This window comes from Sphaerodactylus townsendi, linkage group LG03, assembly GCF_021028975.2.
Source record: "Sphaerodactylus townsendi isolate TG3544 linkage group LG03, MPM_Stown_v2.3, whole genome shotgun sequence".
Lineage (NCBI taxonomy): Eukaryota > Metazoa > Chordata > Lepidosauria > Squamata > Sphaerodactylidae > Sphaerodactylus > Sphaerodactylus townsendi.
In genome coordinates, this window is record NC_059427.1 from 121,230,911 (window position 1) to 121,258,478 (window position 27,568).

Below are 27,568 nucleotides of genomic sequence, written 5' to 3' on the forward strand. Positions count from 1 at the left end.
ATAGAAGAAAATACTTTGTACGCGTGGGTGACTTACAGCAGTGCTTCCCAACCTGTGAGTCGGGACCCAAACTGGGTTGCAAAGTCACTGAAAGTGGGTCACAGGCAGTGGTGGCATTCAGCAGGTTCGCACCACTTCAGCAAGACCGGTTGTTAAAATGGTGCTTGTAAACAATCAGTTGTTAAATTGTTTGAATCTCACCACCAGAACCAGTTATTAAATTATTTGAATCCCACCACTGGTCACAGGCCTGCCCTCCCTAATAGCTGTCACTACCCTTTTCGTTGCTCTCTTTTGTATTTTGGAAACAAATACGTGACTCTGGAAACAGTATCTTCAATGACATATCAGCTGACATTTTTCTTCACTGCATATGCATGTTGATCAAGTAAAACATATCCTGATGGTTACTAGATGGAGTTTCTTAGAATCCAGAGTGGGAGGAAGTAATGGAGAAGGATAGGGTGGTCAAGGCTGGAATGTAACCTCCGTATGCAGAGACTATGTATATCGGAATGCCACTTGCTTGGGGTTAGCTATTATAGAAAATGGAATGCTGAACTAGATGGGAACCAAGGTCATAGTTTACCTAGGATGCTATAAATCCTTGGGCCAGCCCTACATGGGTCAACATACCAAGTAAATTTGGACTTATGAGTCACCGTTCCAAAAAAAAGGTTGGGAACCGGTGGCAGAACTCACCGTCAAAACATATCTGGTTTTAAAGAAGTATTACACAAATTCACAGAGGACAGCTTTTTCAGCAGCTATTAGAACAGCTAAAGGGAACTTCCAAATTCAGAGGCATTCTGCGCCTACACCTTGCACCTATTTAGCATGCCCTCTTGAGAGGTCCTAGATGGCCAATGATACTAACTGAACGATGAGACTAGATAGCTCTTTGATCAGATCGAACAGAGCTCTTTGAAGATTCCTAGGAATTCTGAGTAAAAAAAATCCCACAAAGTGAAGAATAAACAGTGAAAGATTCAGGCTGCAATATTATTATGCCTTTTCCTTTTCTGGACAGCTACAGAAATCATGCCCACGAACTGGCAGTCTGGATACCTCCTAACAAAACCTTCAGCCCACATGTGTTCTGTGTAGGCCATATGGCTGCCAAGGACCAGTACAAATTCTGCTGTCTATCAGTGGTCTTTCCAGGCTGAGCATATGGATCCCTCAGAGTAAAAGGTTCCTATCCTTTCATGGGGACACTGTTTTGTGCAACAATGTCCAAAAGTAGAATGCTGCCATCTGGGCAAAACCTTGATTAAAAAGGATGGAAGAGACAGACTGGCTTTCTTCCATCAGATTCAACAAGACACAAAAGAAGCACTGGAATGCAGGTCAAAGAAGACAATTCACGTCCTAAAGCAACTACTTGGGACTGCATTTTCAGAGGCATTCAGATCCTATTTCAATGTACAAAAGCAAATAGGTAGTATAGCCCTGCTAGGACTCAATGCAGATGAAAAACTGCATACTTTAAAGTTCTGCAGGGAAACCTGGAATGTTGCAGAAAGAAGGCCAGGCTACAGCCTCCTCCTCAAAATACTGTATCTTTTCATAAGGCTTGGCAAACAGTAGCATTTGGACACGCAGCTTCTCACCTGCATTCTAAAATGGTGTAGTCCCAGGAGGAATACACCAATAACTTTTTGGCATTCGGAAATGGTGATCAGATTCAGCTGCTATTATTCAGATGGCTGTAGAATCAGACCCTCATATTATAAAAGCCTTTGCAGATACGAAACATGCATTTGAAAGGAAACCCTGGGTCAACATAAGCATAATCTCAGTTCAGTGTTCTCTGTTTTGTTGTGTATAAATCCCTCCCTACACACATACCAGAATGTGATGTTAGCATCAATGTTAACTAGAGATAGTATTTAACCATTTTTAGCCAAGCAATTTCAAACCTTTGTTATAAGCAAACCTTGGTTAGCAGTAAACACGGTCAACATTAGTGTCAATTATTGTTAATAACAACAGCAATAGCAGTAAATAAAGTGCCATCAAGCCGCAATAGCTTCATGATAGCCTCTCGCAGGATTTTCAAGGCAGGAGATGAACTGGGGTGGTTTGTCATTGCCTTCCACTGCACAGAAACCAGCCACGGTTAATGTTGAATTGGTAGATTTATGTGGAAGACAAATGAGACTGGAGAAAAGGAGCAGGCTATTCTGCAACCTGATCCTAGGTTAAAAGGTCAGGAATGTTGTATTATGATCACTGATATTAACTTTGCTGAAGGGAACGTCATTAAAATCAATTCTTTTGCGGGAAATTCTGCAGCTTCCTTCTTCCTTCACATTTTTCCGCCAACAAAGTCACTGAAGTCAGATGTAATTTGACACTGCACCAGTCTGTCCCATCATGAAGGACTATAATTTTTTTTTAAGTTTTGGTCATCTGACCTGGCAAGATGAAAAACAGAGTGCATTTGACCAGCTTCTTTGTATTCCTCTACTGCAGAACAGAAGCAATAATTAGTATTGTTAGCGTGTGCTCTTATTAGAACTGTTACAGAGATGAGGCCCCTCTGAGACATAATGGATATACCAGTGGGAGTCACTTTGACATCTACACATCTACAGTAGGAGTTATGTAACAGTTATAGGAGGGAAGCAAAACAATCAGACTAGTACCATAGTAGCAAATAAGTATCACATTCATTCCCACATGACACCTCTTAGGAATATCACCACATGTTACAAACGAACATGAAGAGAGGGCTTGCCTTGGCCAGTGAAAACACAAATCAAATTCCGAAGGCTTTCACAGCTGGATTCAACTGGTCCTGGTGGGTTTTCGGGCACGGCCACACAGCCCGGAAAACCCACCAGAACCAAATCAAATTCCAATGCACCAGACTGAGAATTAGTTTGTTCTGTCCCAGCATCAGCAGTCCCAGGCACCAGTATCACATCTTCAAGCATCTGGGATTTTCCTTCCTTTTCGCTGGGAATAGGAATATTGAAATTTTTGCCCATCGTCAGCATGGCCAGTATGCAGTTTCTGGTGCTGTGTCAAACATGTCAGGGATTGCAGGTTTGTGCAACTTATTTAAGAGCAAAAAAACAAGTAAGGCCAAGAGGCAAGTGAGTTTGCCCCCACCCTGTGTGCTGGTCTAGGCAGCTGACCGTAGGGGTCAGGTTATGGCAAGAGGTTGGCCTGTTCTGCGAGGGCTCACAAACAGGAACAAAGTAGTGAATTGAGAAGCCGAGTCGGGACAGAGCCCAGGTCAGGACCAAGATACCAGAAAAGGAAGCCAAGGGTCCATTATGCAAAGTTTAAGTCCAAGAGTCAGAGCCCAGAGGAAGCAGCAAGGTGAGTGTCAGATAGGCAGCAGCCAAGTTGCATGGTTGTGTTGACCGTCTGTCTCCCAATAACCCATTTATAGGTCCTCACAGTTCTCCTCCTGCGAAGACTCAATCCACTGTGGCATGCAAGCAACTGCACGCTGTGTTTTTGGCCTGCATCTCCCTCCAGTGAACCTGCCTGTGAGTCTCAACAGTTTCAAGTGATCCTGGTGAACTCATTCCCTGTGCCTCTCCAACTGATTCTGACTGGAGGCAGGTAGAGGAACTTCTGCAAACACTTCAGGCTCTGAGCTCTGGCCATGCTGAGCTCTGGCTAGCCTGCTTTTCTATTCCACCATGCTCTGATTGGCCTGAGCTCTCAACCAGTTGAAGCTCTGCCTGAATTAAGCTCTCCAGACCCTGCTCTTCTGATGATGATTCCTCATGGTATTGGGGCTGATGCACGACAACTTTTAACCTTATTCCTGGAGTTCTGTCAAACTGCTTTCACGTTTCACTAATTCTCTGGAGAGAAGTAGCACATCATGCAGCGTATCATCACAGACCATCTGTGCCAAACTTAAGTTGCCATCAAGTCAATAATCTCTTTTCATAGTCAAAGGAAAACAAGGTTCACTGCCCACTGACAAGGAGTACATATCATTCCCAGTAATCTGTTATAAAAGGGGCCTGGGCCTGGCAGTTTTGCAGTCCACTAGAACCAGAGGCAGGTCCACATGGCCACCCCAGACAGCAGCCTTGGAAACTATGAGAAAGAAGAGTAACCCTGCTCCCAAGTCTTTTCTCCCTGCATTCTCCATTCTGTGCCTGCATACTCAAAGTTGTACATATAAGCCACATCCAATCTTGGCATCCAATGGGGATGGGCATGCCCCCTTATTATCTTGACAATTTCTAAGAAACATACCTACTATTTTAATGTATTGTATTTGTCGAAGGCTTTCACGGCCAGAATCACTGGGTGTTGTGTGGTTTCCAGGCTGTATGGCCGTGTTCTAGTGGCATTTTCTCCTGATGTTTCGCCTGCAAAATGCTATTAGAAAACGCTACAAGAACACGGCCATGCAGCCCGGAAACCACACAACAACCCATACTATTGTAAGTTTTTTGCAAAAAAAAAGTTATATAGGCAAGGCTGTAAATGACACTGAGCCACATTACAGAGTATATACATTTAACATGCAGAGCAGAAATACCATAAAGAACAGCCTACAACTGTTCAAGCAATTTATGACCCACCTTATCACCAGCAGCCACAGAGAACTCACTTGGGCATAAGTAGCCCACCTGGGGCACACCTACCTACCTCTTCAATGCCATGCTGCGCCTGCTTCACTTGTTCAGCAAACTAAAGACAAAGCCACACCAAGGCAGGAAACAGAGAGTGATACAGCATGCATTAGTACCTACTATGGATTTGACTTGTAGTGAACTTGCCAGAACAGCTGGCCACCAATCAACTTGGGAAATGTAGGAGAGTCTATATGTTATCTCGTGCCCTATGGACCATATCTGCAGAACTTGGCAAGGAACAAGCTACAAAGATTCAGGAGCAAGCTGTAAAGGTAAACTGAGGGTCCCTGTTCTGTCAGGCAACAAAGTTCCATCTACTAAGAGATATGTGACTCTGGAAGTTCTGATGCACATAACGGTTTAAGTCTCTGGGTTCATTAGAATCCAAGAGACTTCACATGTGGTGATGATCACAACTTAACAATGACAGCAGGGTCTACAAATATACGCAAGGCTTGACTGAGCCACCACAACTGGCCTGTATGCTCCAGGATAAGTACAAACTGTTTCAAACATTGGACCGAAAGCAGAAAGCTGGATGCCAAGAGTCTGAAGAAGCCTTTTGTTGCCAACAATGTAAACCTCATCCTTTGCTAATTCACTCACTCTCTTTTCTTCATCGCCAGAGCATTAAGAGACAAAACAGCTCCTACAGCCAACATCACGCTGTGCAGCATCTCAGTTTATTCTTCTGGCCCTCCTTGCTCTGCAGATCACCCAGGAGCCAGATCTCTATGGATCTAACCCATGTGCCACTGGGATTGGTGTTTGGATTATGTTTACAAGATACATTACATAAGGTAACCTCCAAGCATATATTTTCCCCATTTCATGGAGAAAATGTGGGCACATTCAGTAATTACAGACACGCATACACAAACACACACAGAATTCTACCCAAAACTGCATGTAATCTCAGATTTATTTACGTGCAAGGATGGATAATTGCCACATTTGCTTCCTCTGAACATATATGGCAGTCCTCCAGAACTAGGATACTTGGCATACACAATCATTACTTATTTATACCATGCCCCCCACCCCAGCACACAAGTATATCTATGGGAGGGGGCACTTGGTGGTGCAGTGCTCAGTCACTTTAAAAAAACAGATAACAAAAAAGAATTTACTAAGGCAAAGCATGACTGATCCATCTACTGCACTCGAATGCAAAATCCTCCATTTACACAGAAAAACCCCACCAAAGAGGAAAAAGGAAGAAAGCCTCATCCCTCCCATGAACCGGCTGTCATTCAATGCAGTCTCACCTGCACAACCTTAGAAGCCCTTTGTGCATCAATAGCTGAAGAAAAAATGCAGGAAAAAGGGGGAAAGCCATCTTGAATTCAAACGTCAGGAAAACAGAAGAAAGTGCAAAAGATAAACTTACTTTGCCACTTTTGGTGGTCTGGGACATCCACAAATCTGTCTGTTTAATAAGCATCTGGGCTAATATTGCTGCACCACTTGGAACCTTGAACAGCAACTTCCAGGGGATGCTGCCCAGAGAGACGCAGAGAGCAAGAGAGAGAGAGAGAGTGTGAGCAGAGCGCAACGCTGCAGAGAAAGAGAGAGAGAGAGACAGGGAGAGAGAGACAGGAACAGCAGAGTGAAGCACTGAGCCACTGATTAATTCAGCCTGTTGCCAGTCACACTGCTGCATGCTGGCTGTGGGGTGAGAACGAGAGGGATGAGAAATGACAGAGAAGGAAGCTCTTCCCAATCACGTACCACAGGTTCACAAGGAGGCAGCCGGAGCTAGACATTCTACAAAATACCTGCATGGAAGGCAGGCGGTGTACAATCAAGCAAGGAGTGATGCTAACAGAGAACAGCCTTACACATTCACAAAAGACACCAGGTGCCAGAAGAAATGTATGAATTGGTAAGGAAAAACGAGAACTGGCCACTAAAAGAGAGAGAAGACACCTGGATTTTGGAGGAGGGAAATGAATTGAGCAATTAAGAATACCTGCAAAGGGCTTGGATGCCAAGCTGCATCTTTCCAAAACTAATGGTTTCAATAATTCAAGGAAAATACAAGAGGTCTTCAATTTGCTGAGCTAAGGTGGCAATTTCCCCTTTCTCCTGCGCCAACCTCTTGCTCCCAGCAGGACTTCCCAGCAATAATCCGGATGGAGGAGAACAGCAAAGCTCCCTCCAAACATCAAATATTCATAGGATTCCAGGAGCAGACTCCTGCAGAAGATGTCCTGCAGATTATTTTTAGCAGTCTATTGTGTCTGGGGATTGCCACTTGCTGAGATTCCAAAAGGAAGCAAGGGAGGAAAGGGGGAGGGGTGCACAGGTGGCAAAAGATATCAGGAACCACTTCCATTCCTCATCTCAAGGCTAGCTCTGTCTGATCAGGCGACACAGATGGGCATCTGCGTAAAATACTCTTACTATCCCCTCTGCTTTGAGGCCTTTGCTGATATTACAATCCAAGTGAAAGATGACCAAAACCTTGTCCAAAAATAAAAGCAAAAGGTTCAGATAAAACAATTTTGTCTTTGATTTAAAGACCACATAGGTGTCTCCCCTGCCCCTGCAAACAACAAGAAGAAGAGTTTGGATTTATACCCCGCCTTTCTCAAGTGTAAAGGGTCTCAAAGCAGTTTACAAACTCCTTCCCTTCCTCTCCCCACAACGGACACTTTGTGAGGTAGGTGGGGCTGAGAGAGTTCACGGAGAACCTAGTCCACCCAGCAGGCTTCATATGCAGAAGAGGAAAAATGGTTCACCAGATTAAAGTCTGCCGCCCATGTGGAGGAGCGGGGAATCAAACCCCATTCTGCAGATTAGAGTCCACCTGCTCTTAACCACTACACCATGTTTGCTTTCCCTGCAAACAAGGACTAAACTGCGTTAGGAGTCCCTGCAAAGGACGCTGCTTTTCTACAAGATTCTTAAGAAGGTATCTTGCCATACTGTCTTGGGGAAAAGACACATCGCTGCTCAAGTATGTGCCTTCCATGACTTTGTTCAGGCAGTTGCTTTCAATGTTCAGTTTGCTTTGGGCGGGGGGGGGGGGGGGATAGAATAAAAACCTAGAACACAGCCAGCAAAGAAAGGCATCCACAGTCAGCCTCTCCAACACTTCAGTTAGCCTGGCCACCTTCTAAGGCCTGAAACAGCATTCTCATCATGGATCCCCTTTCTCTTCATTGCACGCTTCACCTCCAAGCGCTTTCAAGCCTAGCTGCTGCATTTGACAAGTCCTGTCCCCCAAACCAGTGGGCCCTCTAAGCATACCTAGAAGGTTTAATCTAAAGTGAAACACACACCAGCAGGAACTTGACAACGAGAAAATGTATTTGGGTACATACATGAACTCACACCTCTCACCTCATTCAAATTCGAAAGTATCGGAATCCACAGATTAGACAAAATTAATCATATGGATTATTTTAATTTATAGAACTCTGATTAGGATCATTTTGATGTAAAAATAATAACTATATATCATGTCTCCCCTACATATAACTACTACTGTGTTTCCCCAAAAATAAGACAGGGTGTTATATTAATTTTTGTTCTGAAAGATGTGTTAGGGCTTATTTTCAGAGGATGTCTTATTTTTTGCACACCAGAGGCGTAGCACGCAGAGGATGGGGGGCTTCTAGGGCGCAGCAGGGAAACAGAGTCCAGGGCAAAATGGCACCAAGGCCTGTCTACCACACCACCCATGAGGCCACACACCCTGCCAGGCCAGGCACAAGTGCCTCAGACACCCAGGATACACACAAGCCTGATGGCCCTGTGTGGAGGGATGGTCCTGCCTTTGGGCTATCTTTTCAGTTATGGCGAACATTTTTAAAATTATGATTTTTAACTGTAATGTAGATTTAACATGTTGTTGCTGCCCTGAGCCATTCTGGGATGGGCAGGATATAACAAAAAATGAATAAAAAATTTTTTTAACAGCATACCCATGAGCTTTTGCTAAATATGCAAACCCTAACCCAAAGGCAGGACCATGCCTGCTAAAAGATGACCTTTTTTAACACAGAGAGCCAGCAGGCCTGTGTATAGCCTCGATGTCTGAGGCACTCATGCTGGGCCTGGCAGGGGGGCATGGTCTTGCAGTGGGGTCACCACCACCCCCCGCGGTGACCTACAATGGTGGTGCCCAGGGCTCTGTAACTAGGGATTCTTTTTGGAGTAGGGCTTATATTTCAAGCATCCTCCAACAATACTGAAAAATCATGCTAGGGCTTATTTTCGGGGTAGGGCTTATTTTCAGGGAAACATGGTATGCTGAATATTATCATCCTTTTAAAGTCTGCCTAAGAAGAAGACCTGGATGCTCTGATTTGGATAGCCCAAGCTAGCTTGTTCTCATCAGATCCTGTGAAGTCAAACAGGGTCAGTTCTGGTTAGTACTTGAATTGGGGACCAGGGTTGAAGAAAACCAGGGTTGCTATGCAGAGGAGTAGGAGGAAAAAGAAGAAGAAGATGATAATGATTTTGCATTTATATCCCACCTTTGTCTCCTGTAAAGAGATTCAAGGTGGCCTACAAGCTCCTTTCCCTTTCTCTCCCCACAACAGACACCTTGTGAGGTAGGTGGGATTGAGAGGGCTCCGAAGAACTGTGACTAGCCCAAGGTCACCCAGCAGGAATGTCGGAGTGAGGAAACACATCTGGTTCACCAGATAAGCCTCCACCACTCAGGTGGAGGAGCGGGGAATTAAAACCAGTTCTCCAGATTAGAATCCACCTGTCTTAACCATTACACCACACTGGCAAACCACTTCTGTAACGCTCTTGCCTTTAAAACCCTAGATAATCATCATATCTAACTAGCACTTTCCACCACTATGCACTCACACATTAGTTGAACTGCACCATTAGCTCATTCAGATCACTTTGTTGCCTAGAGCAACAGTTGTTTCCCACCAAAAGCAAACCAAATCGACACAACAAGATAGCCTATGGGAGCCAGGAGTCAACTTGAGCTTTCAAAATCCACCACATTCCACTTGTCAAGTCCTTTCATAGATTATCTCCTAATCTGTTCTTCTATTATAAATCTGTCCCAGCACATGACACGTTTGAGACCTTTCCCACTAAACAAAAAGCACCAATGCCTGCTAGGTCCTTTTAAAGCAAGTTAGATGAGACATAATCTTTTTCCATTTCATACCTATGCTCCAAGAAGCATTCAGCCCTGTTTAAACATACTCAGCATTACACAGCCTTTGATTATAAACAAACATAACTTATAGTAGTTAAACAGATGAGAAGGCTGGAAATACATATGACAAAGCTAGTCTAGATACGCAACTTCAGCAAACCACAGGTGACCCTGCTAAGGTTGGGCAGTATTGAAATAAGGACTACTTAAGACATTTTGGGGATATTTTTGTCCTGATTTGAAGTCCATAAAGCAGCATACAGAGAAATCTTAGTGAGAGTTACCCAGTTCACAGGGTCTTCACAAGAAGTCATACAAGTAGTGGGGTGCTATGTGGTTTCCGGGCTGTATGGCCCAGACACCACACAGCACCCCAGTGATTCCGGCTGTAAAAGTCTTCAACAATACAAAGTCATACAAGTACTTTATTATACCAAAGTTCACTATCCTTGAAATGCTTGTGATGAAATCTAGAGACACTACTGTTACCGCCAGGAAAATAAACAAAATATTTTCCTGAGTTAGGTTGCCTAGCTACACTGGTTCCATGCCCGGACACGGAGACTTGTGTGGTTCAGAAGAAGAAGAAGAAGAGTTTGGATTTATATCCCCCCTTTCTCTCCTGTAGGAGACTCAAAGGGGCTTACAATCTTCTTGCCCTTCCCCCCTCACAACAAACACCCTGTGAGGTAGGTGGGGCTGAGAGAGCTCCGGAAAACTGTGACTAGCCCAAGGTCACTCAGCTGGCGTGTGTGGGAGTGCATAGGCTAATCTGAATTCCCCATATAAGCCTCCACAACTCAAGCGGCAGAGCTGGGAATCAAACCCGGTTCCTCCAGATCAGAGTGCACCTGCTCTTAGCCACTACGCCACTGCTGCTCCCAAAGGCTCACAAAGAACGCTTATGTATGCTTGTGCCAATGATATATGGTTTCCCTCTTGTTTATGCTATTCTAGAATGTAATAAAAGCTCCTTTAGAGTTGAATATAGGATTTTCTGACTGTTTAAGATTTTAGTTTGATTAGGTTCTCCAGTTAAATGTAAGGTTTTGTTACTGTTAGGTTTAGGAAAGTCTTGCCTATAAGTATATGTAAAGTCTTGCCTATAAGTATATGTGTTTATCCCTTTAACATTTCCCTACTGTTTAAGTTTAGAAAATGTTATTTTTGAAATTTGTGTCTGATGGCCAAAGCAGGGGCCTGAAAGGTTTGATATTAAGGGACAAGGAAGCTGGCTCTGGAATGCAGCTTAGGCCAACACCCCGCCGACTCCTTAATGAGGACAAAGACCCTCCTTGGACTTGCAAATCAAATCTGTTGCCAGCACCCAAAGGTCCCCAGCCGTTGGAAGACGTGCAGGGACCACCATTGGACAGTTTGAACTTTTCTTTGTTACAGCGATGTGAGGCGGGAGCCTCAGGGTATTACGAAAGGAAATAGCTGGGTGAGGCAGCAAGTCCACCTGGATTTTGTGAATGGACCTTATCTGGTCTCCATTAAGCACCATTGCGAGATTTCGCGGGAAGACGGCTGACAGCGGGATTCGCTAATCCCATTCAAAAGTGTTACTGTATCTTGCTTTTGAGTTGTTTGTTTTCCTATTGGTGTTTTGGTGAGGGACTTGCCCCCTCACCTCCCACTTCCCTGCCCCTTTGCCCCTTTGAAGTTTGGGAATAAAAGTTCTTGTACTGCGTTGCAAGAGCACGATTCTCCTGCCCGAGCTGTGACCATCACTTCCAAATAAAATCCTTTGCTTTGAAGAACGCCAGCTTCCTGCGCCTCATTAAGTTGCTGAGCTGAAATCACTTATTGTTACCCAAGAAGCAGCGGTAGCACTACTGCATTTGTATCTTGGGGCATTAAGCATATCATCGTGGCCTACAAAGGTTAACAGCTGTAGTGTCACAAGTGATGTGATCTGGGAAAATATATTAGCAGTTGGAGCAACTCTGCTGTCAATAATGCTGTGTAGAATTGCTAATAACCTGTCCAAGGGAAATACCTTTGGTTCAAGAAGGTGAAGGTTGGGCAGCAGTAAAAGGGATAATGTTCCCGCATGAGGAGAAAAGGTATCTTGTAGAGCAGCCATAACAATTAAGCTAGTTTGTACCATTCTTTGCAAGATCAAGCAAGTAAGCACACCGAGCAAGGAAGTACTGAGTTGATGATGTGCCACCACAAGAACGAGCACGCTATGGGGCATAAACTGCAAATCCGTAACATGGAAGAAGCACCCTACCTATAAGGCATGAACCCATTGACAGAAGATGCATAAAATCTCAATTTCATTCCTGGCATCTCACGTTAAAGGCTCTTGGAGAGCAAGGCTATAAAATACCTCTCTCTGAGATGCAGAGATTCTGTTAGTTCAGAGGTGTCCAACTCTGGTGCTTTCAGATGCAGGGGCTGATGGGAATTGTAGTCCATGCACATCTGATGCACCAGAGTTGGACACCCTTGTGTCAGTTCCATTTAAGAACACGAAGGTAGTTGGGATAAATGCTGTCTTCCTTTAAGACAGGTTCTTACGCAAGCAAGGAGAAAAGCAGAAGTAAGGCAAAAGAAAACAATCAGATATGCAGTCAAAAATCTCACCCACCATTATTTAAATACTTGAAGTTTGTGCAAATAAACTCCAAGGATAAAGTTCACACACACAGAGACACACAGAATGAGAGAGAGGGGTTTATAGTACTGGTTGTAAAAGAGAACCCAGCAGGGATGGAAGGAGAGGGGAAGTAAAGAGAGCCTGCATCTTTCTCCAGGGCATTGTGTTTCCTAGACAACTACTTTTTAACTGCACAAAGGCACAAAGTGTATTGCAGGGCACAGACTCTTTCCCCCCCCCCCCCCCCGCCTTTCCTCTTTCCTGAACACAATTCCTGTTAAGTAATTAGATAATTAAAACTCAGCTACTTTTTGTCACTGGGGTTTCACCAAGAAAAAGAGGAAAAAAATAATGAGCTGGGACTGGGATGCTTTCATATTCCAGTCAAGAACACATACAAAATCCAGCAAGTGGACCTTTTATAGCAATGCTACCAAACAGCATCTTTTTATTTAAGTTTTAAATCATGAATGAGCACACGATGGCACCTCAGACGGTGAAGTCACAGGAAATTCTTTGAAACGAATATTTTGCTTACCAAAACGAAATGGTCCTGTTTTTTTGAAATCACAAGCAAAGCTATTTCAGTTCGCACACACACTCTTGCTTTCTCTGCAAGTTGTTTAAACCAAGTTTCTGCTTCACTTTTCCAATACAGATCTTGGCTCAGTACCAACTGAATTACTTCAGCTGAAAGATGAAACAAGAGTTTGGGGCTCCTTACACAGTTCCAGGCAAATATTATACAGGACACTCGTGCCTGCAACACAAATGTATATTTCCCCTTGCGGGTGGGTGTATACTAAAAAGTGCACTCTAAAGGGAAAGATGCAGGTCCAAAAGAAAAATCAGGATGGTGTTTCTCAAAAGGGGCAGCTGCCCCCCAAAAAACTATTGATTAAAATAAGAGATTATGCCTAAAGAGCCATTCCACAGGGTTGCTGTGTTAATCCGCTGCCACAGAAACAGGAGGAAATCTTGCGGCAACAAAAAACTGTGGCATAAACTGTCATGGACACATTTTTCATTAAATGCCAGAAGATTTTTAGATTCACTTCTGTTCACACTATGCAAATCACAGAAATCAAGATGCGAGCTCTAATGAAGGACAGGCCCCATGCTGCTCAGGATCTGTTCACAAGAATCTGCTCCTGGTACATGAGAGAATAACAGCAAATTCAGGAAATGCTCCTGAATGATGTCCAAGTGAAAGTACCATTACATTGCCTGGGTATGAGTGAAAAATAGCCAATTAAGACCAAAACAGTAGTGAAAAAGAAATGTGCAAAACCAGTTCCAATTGGTCAAGACTGAGAGGAAGAGAACTGCATGACAGAGAAATAAAATGGAAAAGTAGGAAGAAGAAGAAAAGCTGGATTTATATCCCCCCTTCCTCTCCTGCAAGGAGACTCAAAGGGGCTTACAAACTCCTTTCCCTTCCCCCCTCACAACAAGCACCCTGTGAAGTAGGTCGGGCTGAGAAAGCTCAGAAGAGCTATGACTAGCCCAAGGTCACCCAGCTGGCGTGTGTTGGAGAGTACAGGCTAATCTGAATTCCCCAGATAAGCCTCAACAGCTCACATGGCAGGGCAGGGAATCAAACCCGGTTCCTTCAGATTAGAGTACACCTGCTCTTAACCACTATGCTACTGCTGCAGATGCAGCTCACAAGGTTCTACGTTAGGCTATCGATAGCATGGCAGGAATACTTAGCAAGGTATCACGTGCAAGCAGGTAGAGCCAGCAGATCATGTGACCGAGCAGGCCTATTGCCAACAAGGTTTCATTGAGGGCCCTCCAGAAACTTGAAAACCATAGGGGGAATGTTAACCTCTAAATACACTAGCTGCTGGCAGTATGATATCATCCACCCTCCAGATGGGGCCTTCAAACACCTTACATTCAGGTTTATTTAGTTATTTATAGCATACTTTTCTCCCCAGTGGGGATCCAAAAGAGTTTACAACACTGTTTTCCCTTCTTCCATTGTGTCTTAACAACCCTGAGTTAGGTTAGACTGAGACTATTAAAGTGGCCCAAGATCACACAATGAATTTCAAAGCATAGTGGGGAATTTGAACCTGGGTCTCCCAAATTCTATTCTGACACCCTAATCAACCCCCCTCCCCCCGGCTGAGCACCTTTCTTCAGCTCCGGTATTGCCTTTATTAGTCATCTGTCCTATCCAAAAAAAGTAGTTTTGAAATTTTAAAAATATGGATAATCCAGCATAACCACATCAGATGCAAGAAACAAATGCTAAAAGGGAACGAATCGGCTCTCCTGTAGTAGAAACAAGAACATCAGCAATTAAATGTTCTTCCATACCCCCCCCCTCCCCAATTCCTTCATTTAAAAAAATAGATGTTAGGCAGCTGAGTTCTAACCCAGCCTTCCTCCTAGCACACCAGCTTCAATGCGGGGGGGGGGGGGGTATTAGTTTTATGCTGCTTACAATAGCACAACCCAGGCCAATATTTACTGCCTCAGCAACAAGGTCTCAAGCGATGCTTCGTGGCCTAATGTAAAACTCAAAGGGCTGGGGATGGCTACCAATCTTGTTCCTCCTTGATATCAGATTGCAAATGCCTTAGCGGACCAGGTGCTCAGGAGCAGCAGCAGCAGAAAGCCATTGCTTTCACATCCTGCACGTGAGCACCCAAAGGCACCTGGTGGGCCACTGCGAGTAGCAGAGTGCTGGACTAGATGGACTCTGGTCTGATCCAGCAGGCTAGTTCTTATGTGAACTTGCCTTGAAGATGAGAATGTATCATTCAAAATCATTCAAAATGCTGCATGAAAAATAATTGCCATGTAAAGAGTGAAGAAGTCCCAAACTGCAGACACTGTTTCATGGAAATCAGAAAATACAGGTAACACCATATGCTCTTAGGTGCTAAACAGAATAGGGTTGACAACTGGCCTGGAGAAACACATCCCATCCCTTTAATGGAAGCTTAATGGAACATGCTCAGCTGATTTTTTTAAACTCCATACTATACAAAGCTTCAGTTGACCATCGTCACACATTAAGCCTCTATTAAGCAGCCAGGATATTTTTTCTCAAGGCTTGCGGACAATCATAAAACAGATACTTATCCCATGTGGTGGGTCTAGAACAGGGGTAGGGAACCTGCGGCTCTCCAGATGTTCAGGAACTACAATTCCCATCAGCCTCTGTCAGCATGGCCAATTGGCCATGCTGGTAGGGGCTGATGGGAATTGTAGTTCCTGAACATCTGGAGAGCCGCAGGTTCCCTACCCCTGGTCTAGAATCTAAAATAGCATAAAATTAGTTTCTACGTTTCAGTTGGTTCAAAAGAACATCACCATCATCAGAGGTCACTCAAACATTCCTTCAAGCAGTAACTGCCTCCTGTCTAAAACCAACCGGTTGCAAAAATGGACCATTAGTTCATCTTGTTACTGTGACTGGAATCTGCCCTCCAAAGCTGTCTGAATAGGATGACAGAAGAATGAATGGTGCATCTGTCCACTGTCTAGACACTTCTGGGATTGTATCATCGCTCACACTCTCAAAGCAAAGCTCACATAACAATGGCCAATTACGCACTCACATCTTATTCCACCCTCTGTCAGCAGTAAATTCGCCACCCTTTCTCGTGGGGCAAGTAGGGCGTATTGCGAACTCTTGTCCCCACCTCTTCAGCTTTTTTTCTGGCTCAATGCTTCACATTGCCGATATAGATCTCGGCTCAGTTGCAAATCACGTTCTCCTTGCCAATCATGTTCTCCTGCCCCAGGTTTGAGCTGTCGCCATACCGTGTTGCCTGAGGTGTTTCCACATCTACAAAATTAGCATGGGGAATTAGCATGGGGAAGTTGTATTGCGCCTGTGCAGATTAGTGTCCCATAGCACACTCCCCCCTTATACAACCTCTAATGCTCTTTACCAAAAGCCTGCTCGGGGATGGGGGGGGGGGGGCAATCAAAAACTCATTGAACATATTTCAAAGGAACATAATAGTAATATATTGTCGAAGGCTTTCGCGGCCGGACTCAACTGGTTGTTGTGGGCTTTCCAGGCTGTGTGGCTGTGGTCTGGTAGATCTTGTTCCTAATGTTTCTGGACACAGTGTGTAACAGACTTATCTCTGTGATACACCTCTGAAGATGCCAGCCACAAGTGCAGGCGAAATGTTAGGAACAAGATCTACCAGACCACGGCCACACAGCCTGGAAAGTCCACAACAATCAATAACATTAATATATTGATACAGGGGAAAACAATGTCTGTGGTATGGATGAAGAAGGCAGCAAAAGCACTTCCCCCGGATGCCATGATAATCGAGCTTTTTTCTGCTGGGAAACTGGACTGATCACAAAAAAGCTTAAGGAAACCCAGCAAAGATTTGAGCTGTTCGTCCAGCAGACTGGGGGAGCCCCACAAATGTGCCAGGGATGGTGAAAATTCCCAATCAAAGTAGATTTCACATGGTAAATATTCATGGGTTGATTACGTGTAAGGTGTTTGTTGTATGGTGGGGGCAAATGTCCATCACAGCAAGATTTACTGTACAGAGGTATTTCCTCGAGATCTGCTTTCACTTTTCATTCTATCTGCAGCAAGCAAGTCCACTTCTAGCATGATTTTAAGCTTTGCTTTGCTGTCAAAGCAAGGGGATTTATCAGTGAGCATAGCTTTGCCCTGGACATCTTCTCTCTGCCCATGGCCAGCCTTCCCACTCCCTCGCATTCCCTGCACACCTTCCCCCTCGCCACCCCCATCCTGCCAGCTCCTTCCTGCTTCTCTAAAGTACACATACTGAGAGATCAAGAGAACAATCTTTCAATATAACATAACAACAGAGAGGGTTTTTTCAAGGAACAATACAAGTAGGTATCTTTTTGGCTCCACCCCACCTGCCCCGCTCTGCTTCCGCCCTCCCCAATGGCTGGGAGGGCTTTTAAACCTTCATTTCAGGCAAGACTCTGTTTTAAAACAAGTCTCTTCTCTTCTCTTGCCACGGCAGCAGAGATTGAAAGAGGGTGTGCATGTGTGCACGTGTGTGGAGAGGAAGGGGTATGGATAGATGCCTTTAAGGCTGTTGATGACCAAAGTAAAGAGAACCAAGAGAGGACCAGTGGCTTCTTTGAGACCTGCAAGCAGCTGCAAGGCACTGGGCAAAGAGCCCACTACGAGCCCACTGCGCAGAGAGCAGGTTCAATGTGAGAATTCCATGTGTAAATATGTAGTATTTATGCAGCGATCCACTGATGGTTGCTAGTTGAACAAAGGATTTCAAGTCAGGATTGGTGGGATTCTCCCCCTAAGTAAGCACTGGCATGGCGGACAACAAATACTCCAGGGCTGGCAGAAGCCAGCATGAATCCCCAAATCATCAGACAAACGGAGATCTTGAGGTTGCAGTTCACAAACATTTGGCACATTTTTCACGTCATCAATACATCAATGCAAAATGAAAGAAACATAATAAGAAAACCATACTATAAACAGTATCTGCAGCACTATAGGTGTAGATATAAACGTGAAAGCATGACACCTACATGTCTTCAGAAGGCTCCACATCCAGCAAACAATGTTTCAATGTTCATTATTTCAGAGTTCATTTCATGATGTTGAAAGGTTAGAGCTGGCCACATCAAGGGCCTCTGTCACATCACTTGACTGGAAGACAAGTTTAGCAAGCAGGACCTTGTTGCATTTCCCAGCATGCCCAAGATTGCTTCTTAGCCATGCATATATTCTGCACTGCTGAATTTTAATAAGAATCAGCATAATTCTCAGTTAATTGCTATTTGTGGCTTAAGACAGTCATGCATGCAAGATGTGTCCACAAGCTGTGGTTTGTAGAAAACTCATAGCAAAAATGAATTGTAAACTGTAATTTACATGTGCATACAAGTTTGCAATATTTTAGGGCTTATGGTTTATAATTCTCACATGCCTGCAAGCGCAAAATAAGATGGATTTGAGCTCCATCGGGCGTGGGGGGCTGAATTTGGCAGCAGAAGCGGAATGGGCTTCCACTGGCAGAAATGCCTTCCTTGGGACACTTACCTCGGCAGACTGGCAAAACCATTGGTGTGTGGCCCTGCGGGCCTCTCCCGGTGATGGGACGCAGTGCAGAACACTGTGCCAGTGTCCCAGCACCCCTGCCAGCTCCGCTAGCACAGCAACTGGCTTCATCCCAGCCATTCGCTGATGTACATCTGTGCTGGCCAATCAGAACTTACACAACCACCCCACAGAGGCTTCTTGGCAACAGGGAGGTTTTTTGACTTCCCCATGACACCAGGAAGCCTCTTTGGGAGGGGGAGCAGCCAGGCGCAGCCATGGCACCGTTGCCAGGTCGTGGATGGGGCTGTTTATCTATGCTAAGAGTCTGCAATCAGGATTCAGCCAAATAGAGGAAGTGTTCTCTTTTATAGCACCGCCTCTGTTGGAAGCAAAGTCAATTGTTCACAGTGTGATTTATTCCCAGCTGAGGATATGCAAGTTTTTAGCCTTTATCCACTCACATACTTGTGAAGAATTCACACAGGTCCAGTTCCAAACAAATATTTTAATTTATCCTGGTAGCTTCAGTGCTAGGTGACCACCCTCACAAATGCCACAGAATTTGAGGACCAGTGCAGATGGTTCTACGGAATTTTTATGCTTCCCTTTCTCCTTTTTTATCCTTATTTCACTTAAATAGTCAATATTAAATATAAAAGATAGCACTGGCCTTCATTTAGGATTACCAAGTCAGCATTTCAAGAAGATATGTAAGAACAACATTTCCTGAAGTGACTGAAATACTTCTACAGAAAGCTAAGACTAACTCGTTCTGCTAACACCTTGATAAAAAGGATAGTTAATCTGAAAATGTCAACCTGTCTCTTTAGTTTTTAGGATTTCTCCCATAAAATTTAAATACAATCCTATAATGGCAGATGCATGGATTAGCATAAGCTGTTATACTTTATTCTGTAGAAAACATTCTGTTCAAGGCTAGCCCAGCCAGACAAGACAAAATAATAAACCACCTGGAGGGCTCAGTGTCCAGTGATCTCTTATCTGTGCAAATCTCTTGATAAGAGTTCTATCACCTACAATTTGGTAGAGGCACGCAGAGGAAGCGTATAGGCTGGCTGAACACTGAAGGCATAACAGAGTTAAAGAGAGCCAAAGAGCTCCAGAGAGCGGCACAGTCTTGCGCCAGCAGAGGGATCAGGTACATCAGCAGCCACCCATCCCACAGCCCCACCGGCGCAGAAACCAGAAGCCTGGGCTGCAGCAGGGCTGTGCTGACATCCTGCTCGGATGACAGCGCGGGAAGGGGAGGGTAGGCCAGGGTACTCCTGGGGGCAAAGCTAACTTTAGTTGGCTCCCTCCCAGGATTGAGGTGGCATAAGTTCTGTTAGCCCTATGGGGTTTACCAGCAACCAGGGGGTGGGTGGGTTTGAGTCTTTCCCCAGCTTCCCACGCTGCCAGTAAGCTCCTTTGCAGGTAGCGGGCTGGAGTCACATTGGCACCACGTCCAGCCACCTCTGGGTTTGGATGGGGCTGCCCATTGTAAAGGGAAAGAAATTAAAAAATGACAGAAATTAAAAGTTAACTTGAAAAAAACAATACTCTGGCTCATACTAGATAATTTTATCTGCTATTGTTATGACACTCACCCAAGAGATGCACAAAAAAATTAATTTGCTTAGGACAAAAGGGGTTGGGCAGATCTGATTCTGCTTGAGGAAGATCTTACTGATGATCAAGAGCTTGCCAGTGAAAACTGATCTGATGAAAGAGCCCCCCCTTTAGTGCCCCTCAAGCTGACATCAAGCAAAAATAAACAAAATTTGAGCACTCCAAGGGCTACAAAAGATATGACTAGGAAACCTACCTGATGCTTTTCCTTTGGGTCCATGACTGCTCAATGAACACAGCATAACCAGAAGACCATAAGTGCAGCTCCAGTGCAGGTCCTCTTCAAGGTAATCAATAAAGCAGAGTTATTACAGTTTAGCAACACCATCTGTGAAAAACAAAAAAGGACATGAATCAGGAGTCAGTGATTTGGATATACTAAAGGAGATGCAAAGTCGCACCCATGGACAGAAATCCCTTCAGCCCATGGAAATTACCAGTGGATCCAAACCATTACTCTCCTGGAAACCCTTTAGGAAAAGCATAGTAGAAATTATGGTCAGAAACAGATCCAGGCAGATGAAAAAGCAAACAATTACTCCAATTTTATTTACTATTTTTGCAGTTCATCCAACCCATTCTTAAGTTGTGCTCATTAGTTTAACTGCTGAAAAAGCCTGTGCCACTGGCAGAATTAATTCCCTATACGTCAGAAAACAGTTAATACATGGTCCTTAATGCAGATCCCTGACACGTCTAGGAGAAGTGCCAAGTGTAGCCCTTAAGCTAGAAGTCAGATTTCATCAGGTACTGAAAAGATGGCAGGTTGAAATACCAGCCAGGAAGCGTGTGACAGAGCTAGCTGTCACTGATGGCCATTTGTCTTGATATTTTTATCTCTAACCAGGTCCATGCCCAGATAATCTCTAATGGAGCCTGTAGTAATGACTCTTCCATTTTCTGAAACAACACATCAAATCCCCTTTGACAATGTGGCTGCCCTTCAGGGCCAAAAGCATGCCTGACCCATCACTGAGCAAGCTAGGGGATCTAAAGAAGGGAGCCAGAGCATTAGTGAACAATATAATAATACTGCTAAGATAAACAGAGCCTAGCCTGCAACATACTCCTCCTACCAATTTCCCCCAACTAGCTTAAAAATACACATAAACAAACCCTTGGATGCAAACTCTAATCATTGCCAGTAGTTGAACTGTAGCTGCTAGACGTCAGAGCCTGACTCAGCTCATTTTGCTAGACACTAAAATCAAAGCACGGTGATGTCAGGGAGTCATGCCAATATTAGCATGCACGGCTTCCAGTTATGGTAGACATGGGGCACTGGCAGATTGGCACTATCTGACTGAAATACATTGACAGTGTCATTTATAGGCTTCGGGTGTAATTGCTGTGCTTCCAGCTCTTTGGAGATCAGCCTTCTTTGGAATTTCTTTGTTCTGCTCAGGAAGCACAGGAAGTTGACTAGATATACCAGTGCTACACTGGTGTCAGCAGCCTAGGAATGCCAGGCACTAAGCAAATGGATGTAGGAAAGGACTTCCATACACAGGAAAAGACCCCTTCTCTGGCCCCAATTATATAGCACATTTAACAGGTGATCCCAAAGGGGACTAACAGCAGAACCATGAAAACTCAATTCTAAAGTGCCACGAAACTGTGGTGCCAGGAGAAGAGGGGCTACAGCCTTCTCTCCCACTCCATACACACACTGCTTTCTTGACCCAAAATAGCCCCGGGAGGTATTTTTTGCCCCTTGGAGAGACTGAAGAAGCATTTGTCCACGTGCAGTCCCCATGGGACAAACAATGCCACTCCCCGAGAAATTTCAAGAAAACAGCAAATTTCAGGAAAACAGCAAAGGAGGAGGTTTGGAGGACCTTTTTCTGCCATGCTGTGCCATGGCCCTGATCCAAACTTGGCCCCTGCACCACTACACTTAGGAATGGCTTCACACAGGAAGATCACAGCTGCCACATGGCTAGAAGTTCCTGAAGCAATCATTGGTTAAATCAGGGGTAGGGAACCTGCGGCTTGAGAGCCGCATGCGGCTCTTCTGCCCTTGCACTGTGGCTCCACGAGCTGAGCCGCCAGCCCCATCCTTGTCCGCCCTGCAGGTAGCAGGGCGGGCGCACCAACTGCCCACGGTTGGCTGGGCCGTGCCGTGGGCTTCCCTTCTCACCCGCCCCATTGGAGCAAGGCGGGTGTTTTCCTGGTGGCCGGCGAGGCCGAGCCGCCCGCTTCATCCTTGCCCGCCCTGCAGGTATAGCATGGCAGGTGGCGCGGCGCATCTATCTTGCTTCTCAGAATGAGTGGAGTAAAAGGTAAAAAAAACCCCTCTATATATAGTGTTATCTTTATTTTAAATGTCAAAAATTATTTGCGGCTCCAAGTGTTTTCTTTTCCCGTGGAAAACGGGTCCAAATGGCTCTTTGAGTGTTAAAGGTTCCCTACCCCTGGGTTAAATGCAGAGTGCTATTTGGGCCTTTGGTTGCTATCACTGCCCCTTCTACATAAACAAATGTGCTCAGGATAACTAATTGGAAGTGAACAAAGTAGTTTTCCTGAGACATAATTTTTGGCACAAAACACACAATTCTGACCACAGTCACCCAAGGCTATCCCCCAGTCATTCCCTCGCAGTTTCAGCCGCATGTTGTCATTCTGGCACCCTTCAGAATTCACCTTCAGTCTGATCCCTGCCCCCAGCTTCTATTCGCTGACCCTTGCAGATGAGAACAGGATGGAAAAGATTCTCACGGGCTTCGCTTGGGCTGTCAGCCCAGCTAGGGAATGCAATGAATAAGATCAGAGGGTGTTACTGGAGCACAGCAGATGAAAAGAGGTCTGTGGTGTAAAGGCAAGTTCTTTAGCTTTAGAACCAGAATCTCTGAGCAATTCCATGTTTTGCTTTTAACTGGAGAATATCTATAGGAAAAACAAAAGATGGAATATATTAGGGGGAGGGGAGAAAATAATGCAGTGATACTAGGACTCTTCTCTGAACCTAGCTGCCTCGGAAGCTCACACTTTTAACAAAAGTAGCACTTTAGTGCTCCCCCCCCCCCACACACACACACAGCATTTGTTCTGGAACTGTAATAATTCATTAACTTTTATAATGCCCATTCTTGACCAAACGATACCATTCAAACGTCATTCTAATAGGCCTCTTCCTATTCTTAGACACATGGTTTGTGTTTCTTTTTGTGATTTTGAATGGAACGGCAGTGCTGGTGATGTCGCTGTTGACACCCTGCCATTTCTTGGATGCCCTGCCGTTACGTAACCCTGCAGTGCAGTCCCCTCCCCATATACAGCAGAGCTTTGCCATCAACTCCCTGACAAACATTGTAATATTTTTTTATTGTGATTGAGGAGTTAGGGGACAAAATGGAGTGTGGTTGTTGTTTTTAAACTAACTTCGTCATGTGGTCCACGACCCCATTCATTTAAACAGTAGGATTTGCCTTTTAAGTTGTTCAGGTTGTTGATCTTTTTATTTGGTCTTTTTATTATTTGCAATAAAGTGACTGTACACATACAACAAACTAAAAACAGCAGAGCTGAAAACAGTGACCACCTTCTACAAAGTCCTACAGCTGGACAAGAGCAATATCCCTGCCACTGTCCCTCCTTTCTTGTATCACTAGCTTCTTGGGCTTGGCTGTGGGCTTCTAACCTCAGCAAAACACTAATGACTCAGGTGACTTTCTGGACAAACCGGCCGTCAACAGCACAAACAGACCAGCTCATCCCCTTCTAGGCATAGTGGTCAGGCACACCTCCTTTAACCCCTCAGAAAGGGTGGATCCTTGACAGAGAGATATAAATATATGCATGCAAATATATGTATGCATAAGCAGAGGTGTCTGCAAGCAAACCAGTGCCCCTGATGGAGATTTAACACAATTTTGCTTTTTAGCTTTTGAACACAATTTAACAATTTTGCTTTTTTGCTTTTGAACACAATTTTGCTTTTTAGCAGGGATGGCTCAGTTCTGTTCCACTTGATCCTACCCTATCTAATAGAGAAGGTTAAGAGGCAAGACAGCTGTGAAGGACAGGAACATGGGCTGCACAGCAGTGGGACATTCTGTCTCTAGCAGTAAACTGAAACATGATCTTGAATGCAAAACATGCCTTCTGTCCATTAACATTTGAGCCATAGAACCAGAAACTGTACCTCTAACAGCTAAGTCAGTGAACCCCAATACAAGACTGGCCAGCTCCTGGCAAAAGTCCATTTCTACACAGTCCTTAAGTTACCCAGCAGCAGCCGGTTAAATAAGAAACTGAGACCGCGTAATGAACCTTTAGTGCCTCCCTACCCCCTGATTGTTTGTTTTGTTCTCATATGGTGACTTTTTTACTCCCATGTCCACCTACATCCTAGTGTTAAGTGGTCATAATCTAGAAGAGGAAGAGCTTGGGTTTAGAACCCCCTTTCTCTCCTGTAAGAAGACGCAAAGAGGTTTACAAACTCCTTTCCCTTCCTCTCCCCACAACAGACACCTTGTGAGGTAGGTGGGGCTGAGAGAGTTCCAAAGAACTGTGACTAGCCCAAGGTCACCCAGCAGGAATGTGTAGGTGCGGGGAAACAAATCTGGTTCACCAGTTAAGATTCCACTGCTGATGTGGTGGAGTGGGGAATCAAACTCGGTTCTCCAGATTAGAGTGCACCTGCTCTTAACCACTGTACCACACTGGATCTCTAGACTGGGTTGAAATATATGGGAGAGATTTGTCCATCTGTCATGCTGCTAAAATGTCTAGAAGAGATACATGGTTAAGATACATGCTAAAACAGAATATTTGTACTAAATCAGGGACAACCTGAGGTTGAACCCGCAGCTCAAGGTGCTAACTAAATTTTAATCAAATTAAAGTATTTCTTTATTACTGCAAGAATATTAGTTGCACCCAGTAGAAAAAGTGCAGACTTTTAAATGTAAGATGTTGGATAAACAAGGTGCAGGAAATGCCAAAATTATCAACACTTAATTAAATAGGCTAAGGGACTGGTGAGTAAACCAAACATATTCTTCTTTCTGCTGGAAACCTCAATGTGATTTGAGAAGGGAAAAGTTACATTTGTCATCAATGTATATAATTGTACAATGTTTTTATAATGGATACAATTATAGTTGATAACCGTATGGAAACATAGATGATGAAATAGCTAGGAATTTAACAAGCACTCTCTTAAACACTTACTACTATATTATTATTAGGTTTTTCATATTATACCAATATAAATTATTTTTATGTAGACTACTGAACACAAGGTATGGTGTAAATGTTGACACATTTTGTAAGTTTATTTTTTTAAATTAAGGACAGTAAGAAAAAAGAATATGTGCTCCACAACTGTGAAGACTTTTCTTGCTTTCTTAGGGAACCTGATGGTCCAAGAAGGGGAGGTAATTTTTACAGCAAAATATTGTCCTGTAAAACAGTGCTCTGGGGCCAGAATAGAAGAGCCCCCAAGAACACACAAGTTCATATCTGCTGCACCAAATCATGCTGCAAATATATACACGTGCACAGTGAATGAAAGAACATCCCAAAACAAGCAGAAAATAGACTTGCTGAAGTGAACAAGAAACAGAGGCATGGAAAAATGGATAGGCCACAGGAAACTCACAATGTATCCTATGTAGAATAACTCCAGTCTTAAATAAGAAACTCTGCATAGAATCACACCATCATAGTCAGCACATACAAGACAAACAAAAGCCTGGGGAAACAGGGAAGATGGGGACTTCGTTCCCACATTTTTGCTATTTTCCCCCTCTGAAGGAATGGGGGCAGGGAATGAAAAAACTTATTAAAGATTTTATCTTTTAAATAATCAGTGAAATACTTTGTAAAGCAATATTTTAAAATATTATTCTATCTGCTCAAATTACTAATTGCTAATAGCTAGGAGGGAGAATGTAATCTTTCTTTTTTTGTTGTTTCTTTTGCCATCAAGCCATAGCTGACTTGCGTCGACCCCACAGGGTTTGTAAGGCAAGAGACATTCAGAGATGATTTGCCTCTGCATAGTGACCCCAGATTTCTACCACCTTCGAAGCTACCAGCGATTTCATATTTTATTTACTTCATTTATACCCCACCTTTCCTTCCATTGGGGATCCAAAGCAGCTTATATCATCCTCTTCTCCATTTTGTCCACACAAGAATCCTGTGAGGTAAGATAGGCTAAGAGTGTGTGACTGGCCTTAGTTCACCAAGCAAGCTGCCATGGCAGGGAGGGGATTTCAACAGATTCCCTGTTTCGCTCTTGCTGTAATGAGCTATGAAGAGTTTAGTACCTAAAGACTTAGGTTTCTCAGGTTTCTACAGGTAAGAAAGGTGTTAGTAAGTAGGCAAAGCCAGCTACACCAGACTACCACAAGATGAAATGCTAGAATGGTCTGATTTGCACTGATACTACAATAGGACATGGTGTCACATTATAAACAACAGCATGGAACAAGCAACACCATGCCAGTAATAGCTACCCAGTCTGGGAAGGGAGGCAGAGGTGCTGTGCTTTTCAAGATTTGCAAGCGTTTGCAGCAGCAACAGACTACGTAGTGCAGAAACTTCTGATTGCATGCTACTCCTGCCCAGATCGCCACTTCATTCACGCACCGCCATATGTAGGGACATGTCCAGCAGTACAAATCTAACTTCCAGCTTACATGTTTTGCCTCGGGTAGGAGAAATGCATGGAGAAGGGACTCAAAGCAAACGAATCAGTCCGCATCCTGTCTGCTCCTGCGAACAACTTTTCAGCTCTACAATACTTCTTCTATTACCTTCACATCTCGAGAAACCTCTTACACCTGGGGTAGAAAAACGCTGGAATATATAAAACTGAAGCTAATCGAGGCAGAGAGCGAAACACAGTTTTTGAGAACAGGGCAACCAATGCAGTGAAGTCATACACTCTTGTTTCCACCTTCCCTATAGAGCTAAGTAGGTTACTTACCAGACTGAAACTACAACCTTCCTCCTTCCGTCTCAGAGGGATACGAATAAATCCTGAGGCCTATCCTCGCCAACTCGAGGACGCCCCCAGGCTACCCTTCACTCCATCTCCCCAAGCGCCTCTAGAATCACCATCCTTGCTACTGGCAAAAAAACCCCCCTCGCTTTAATCCGGACTCCTGAATGTGTAGCTTCGGATGCTGTTAAGCAAAATTCATTGCGATTGGCTGAATTCTCCGCAGATTGTAGTGTTGTGAACTGTGATAGGGTGGAAGAGGGGACCGAGTGACGCTACACTTCCGTCCCGTTTCCCCCCCCCCCCGCCCCCCAATCTCTGGACACCAAATAATCCAAACTCTACGGGTTTATTAAGGGATTGCAATAGGAACTATTTGTGGATCAGGATCACTGAAGCCAATGGCACGGATTGCTTTTTCGCCAGTTAGGGTTGCCATTTCCAGGTTGGGAAATTTCCGGAGCATGGAGGGTAGAGCCTGCGGAGGGTTTGGAGTTCAGCAGGATAAAGTGCGATAGAGTCCGTTTTCTCCAGGGAAACTGATCTCTGCCTCTGCGGATTAATTGTATTTCTG

At 44.3% G+C, this 27,568-nt stretch overlaps 1 protein-coding gene across 7 annotated transcripts in view; it reads right to left on the reverse strand.

Moving 5' to 3' along the window:
• TMEM94 (transmembrane protein 94) overlaps positions 1-27,162 on the reverse strand; it is an 86,766-nt gene extending 59,604 nt beyond the window's left edge. For 2 of the 7 annotated variants that reach the window (XM_048490840.1, XM_048490834.1), the window contains exon 1: positions 6,010-6,122. In XM_048490840.1, the coding sequence (XP_048346797.1) occupies positions 6,010-6,063 (54 nt within the window). In that variant the 5' untranslated portion in view covers positions 6,064-6,122. Of the gene's footprint in view, positions 1-6,009; positions 6,123-15,945; positions 16,176-20,235; positions 20,368-22,682; positions 22,926-26,979 lie in introns of those variants that run through there. The other 5 variants (XM_048490839.1, XM_048490838.1, XM_048490841.1 and 2 more) reach the window with 5 other exon arrangements.
• Between the last annotated feature and the right edge of the window lie 406 nt (positions 27,163-27,568).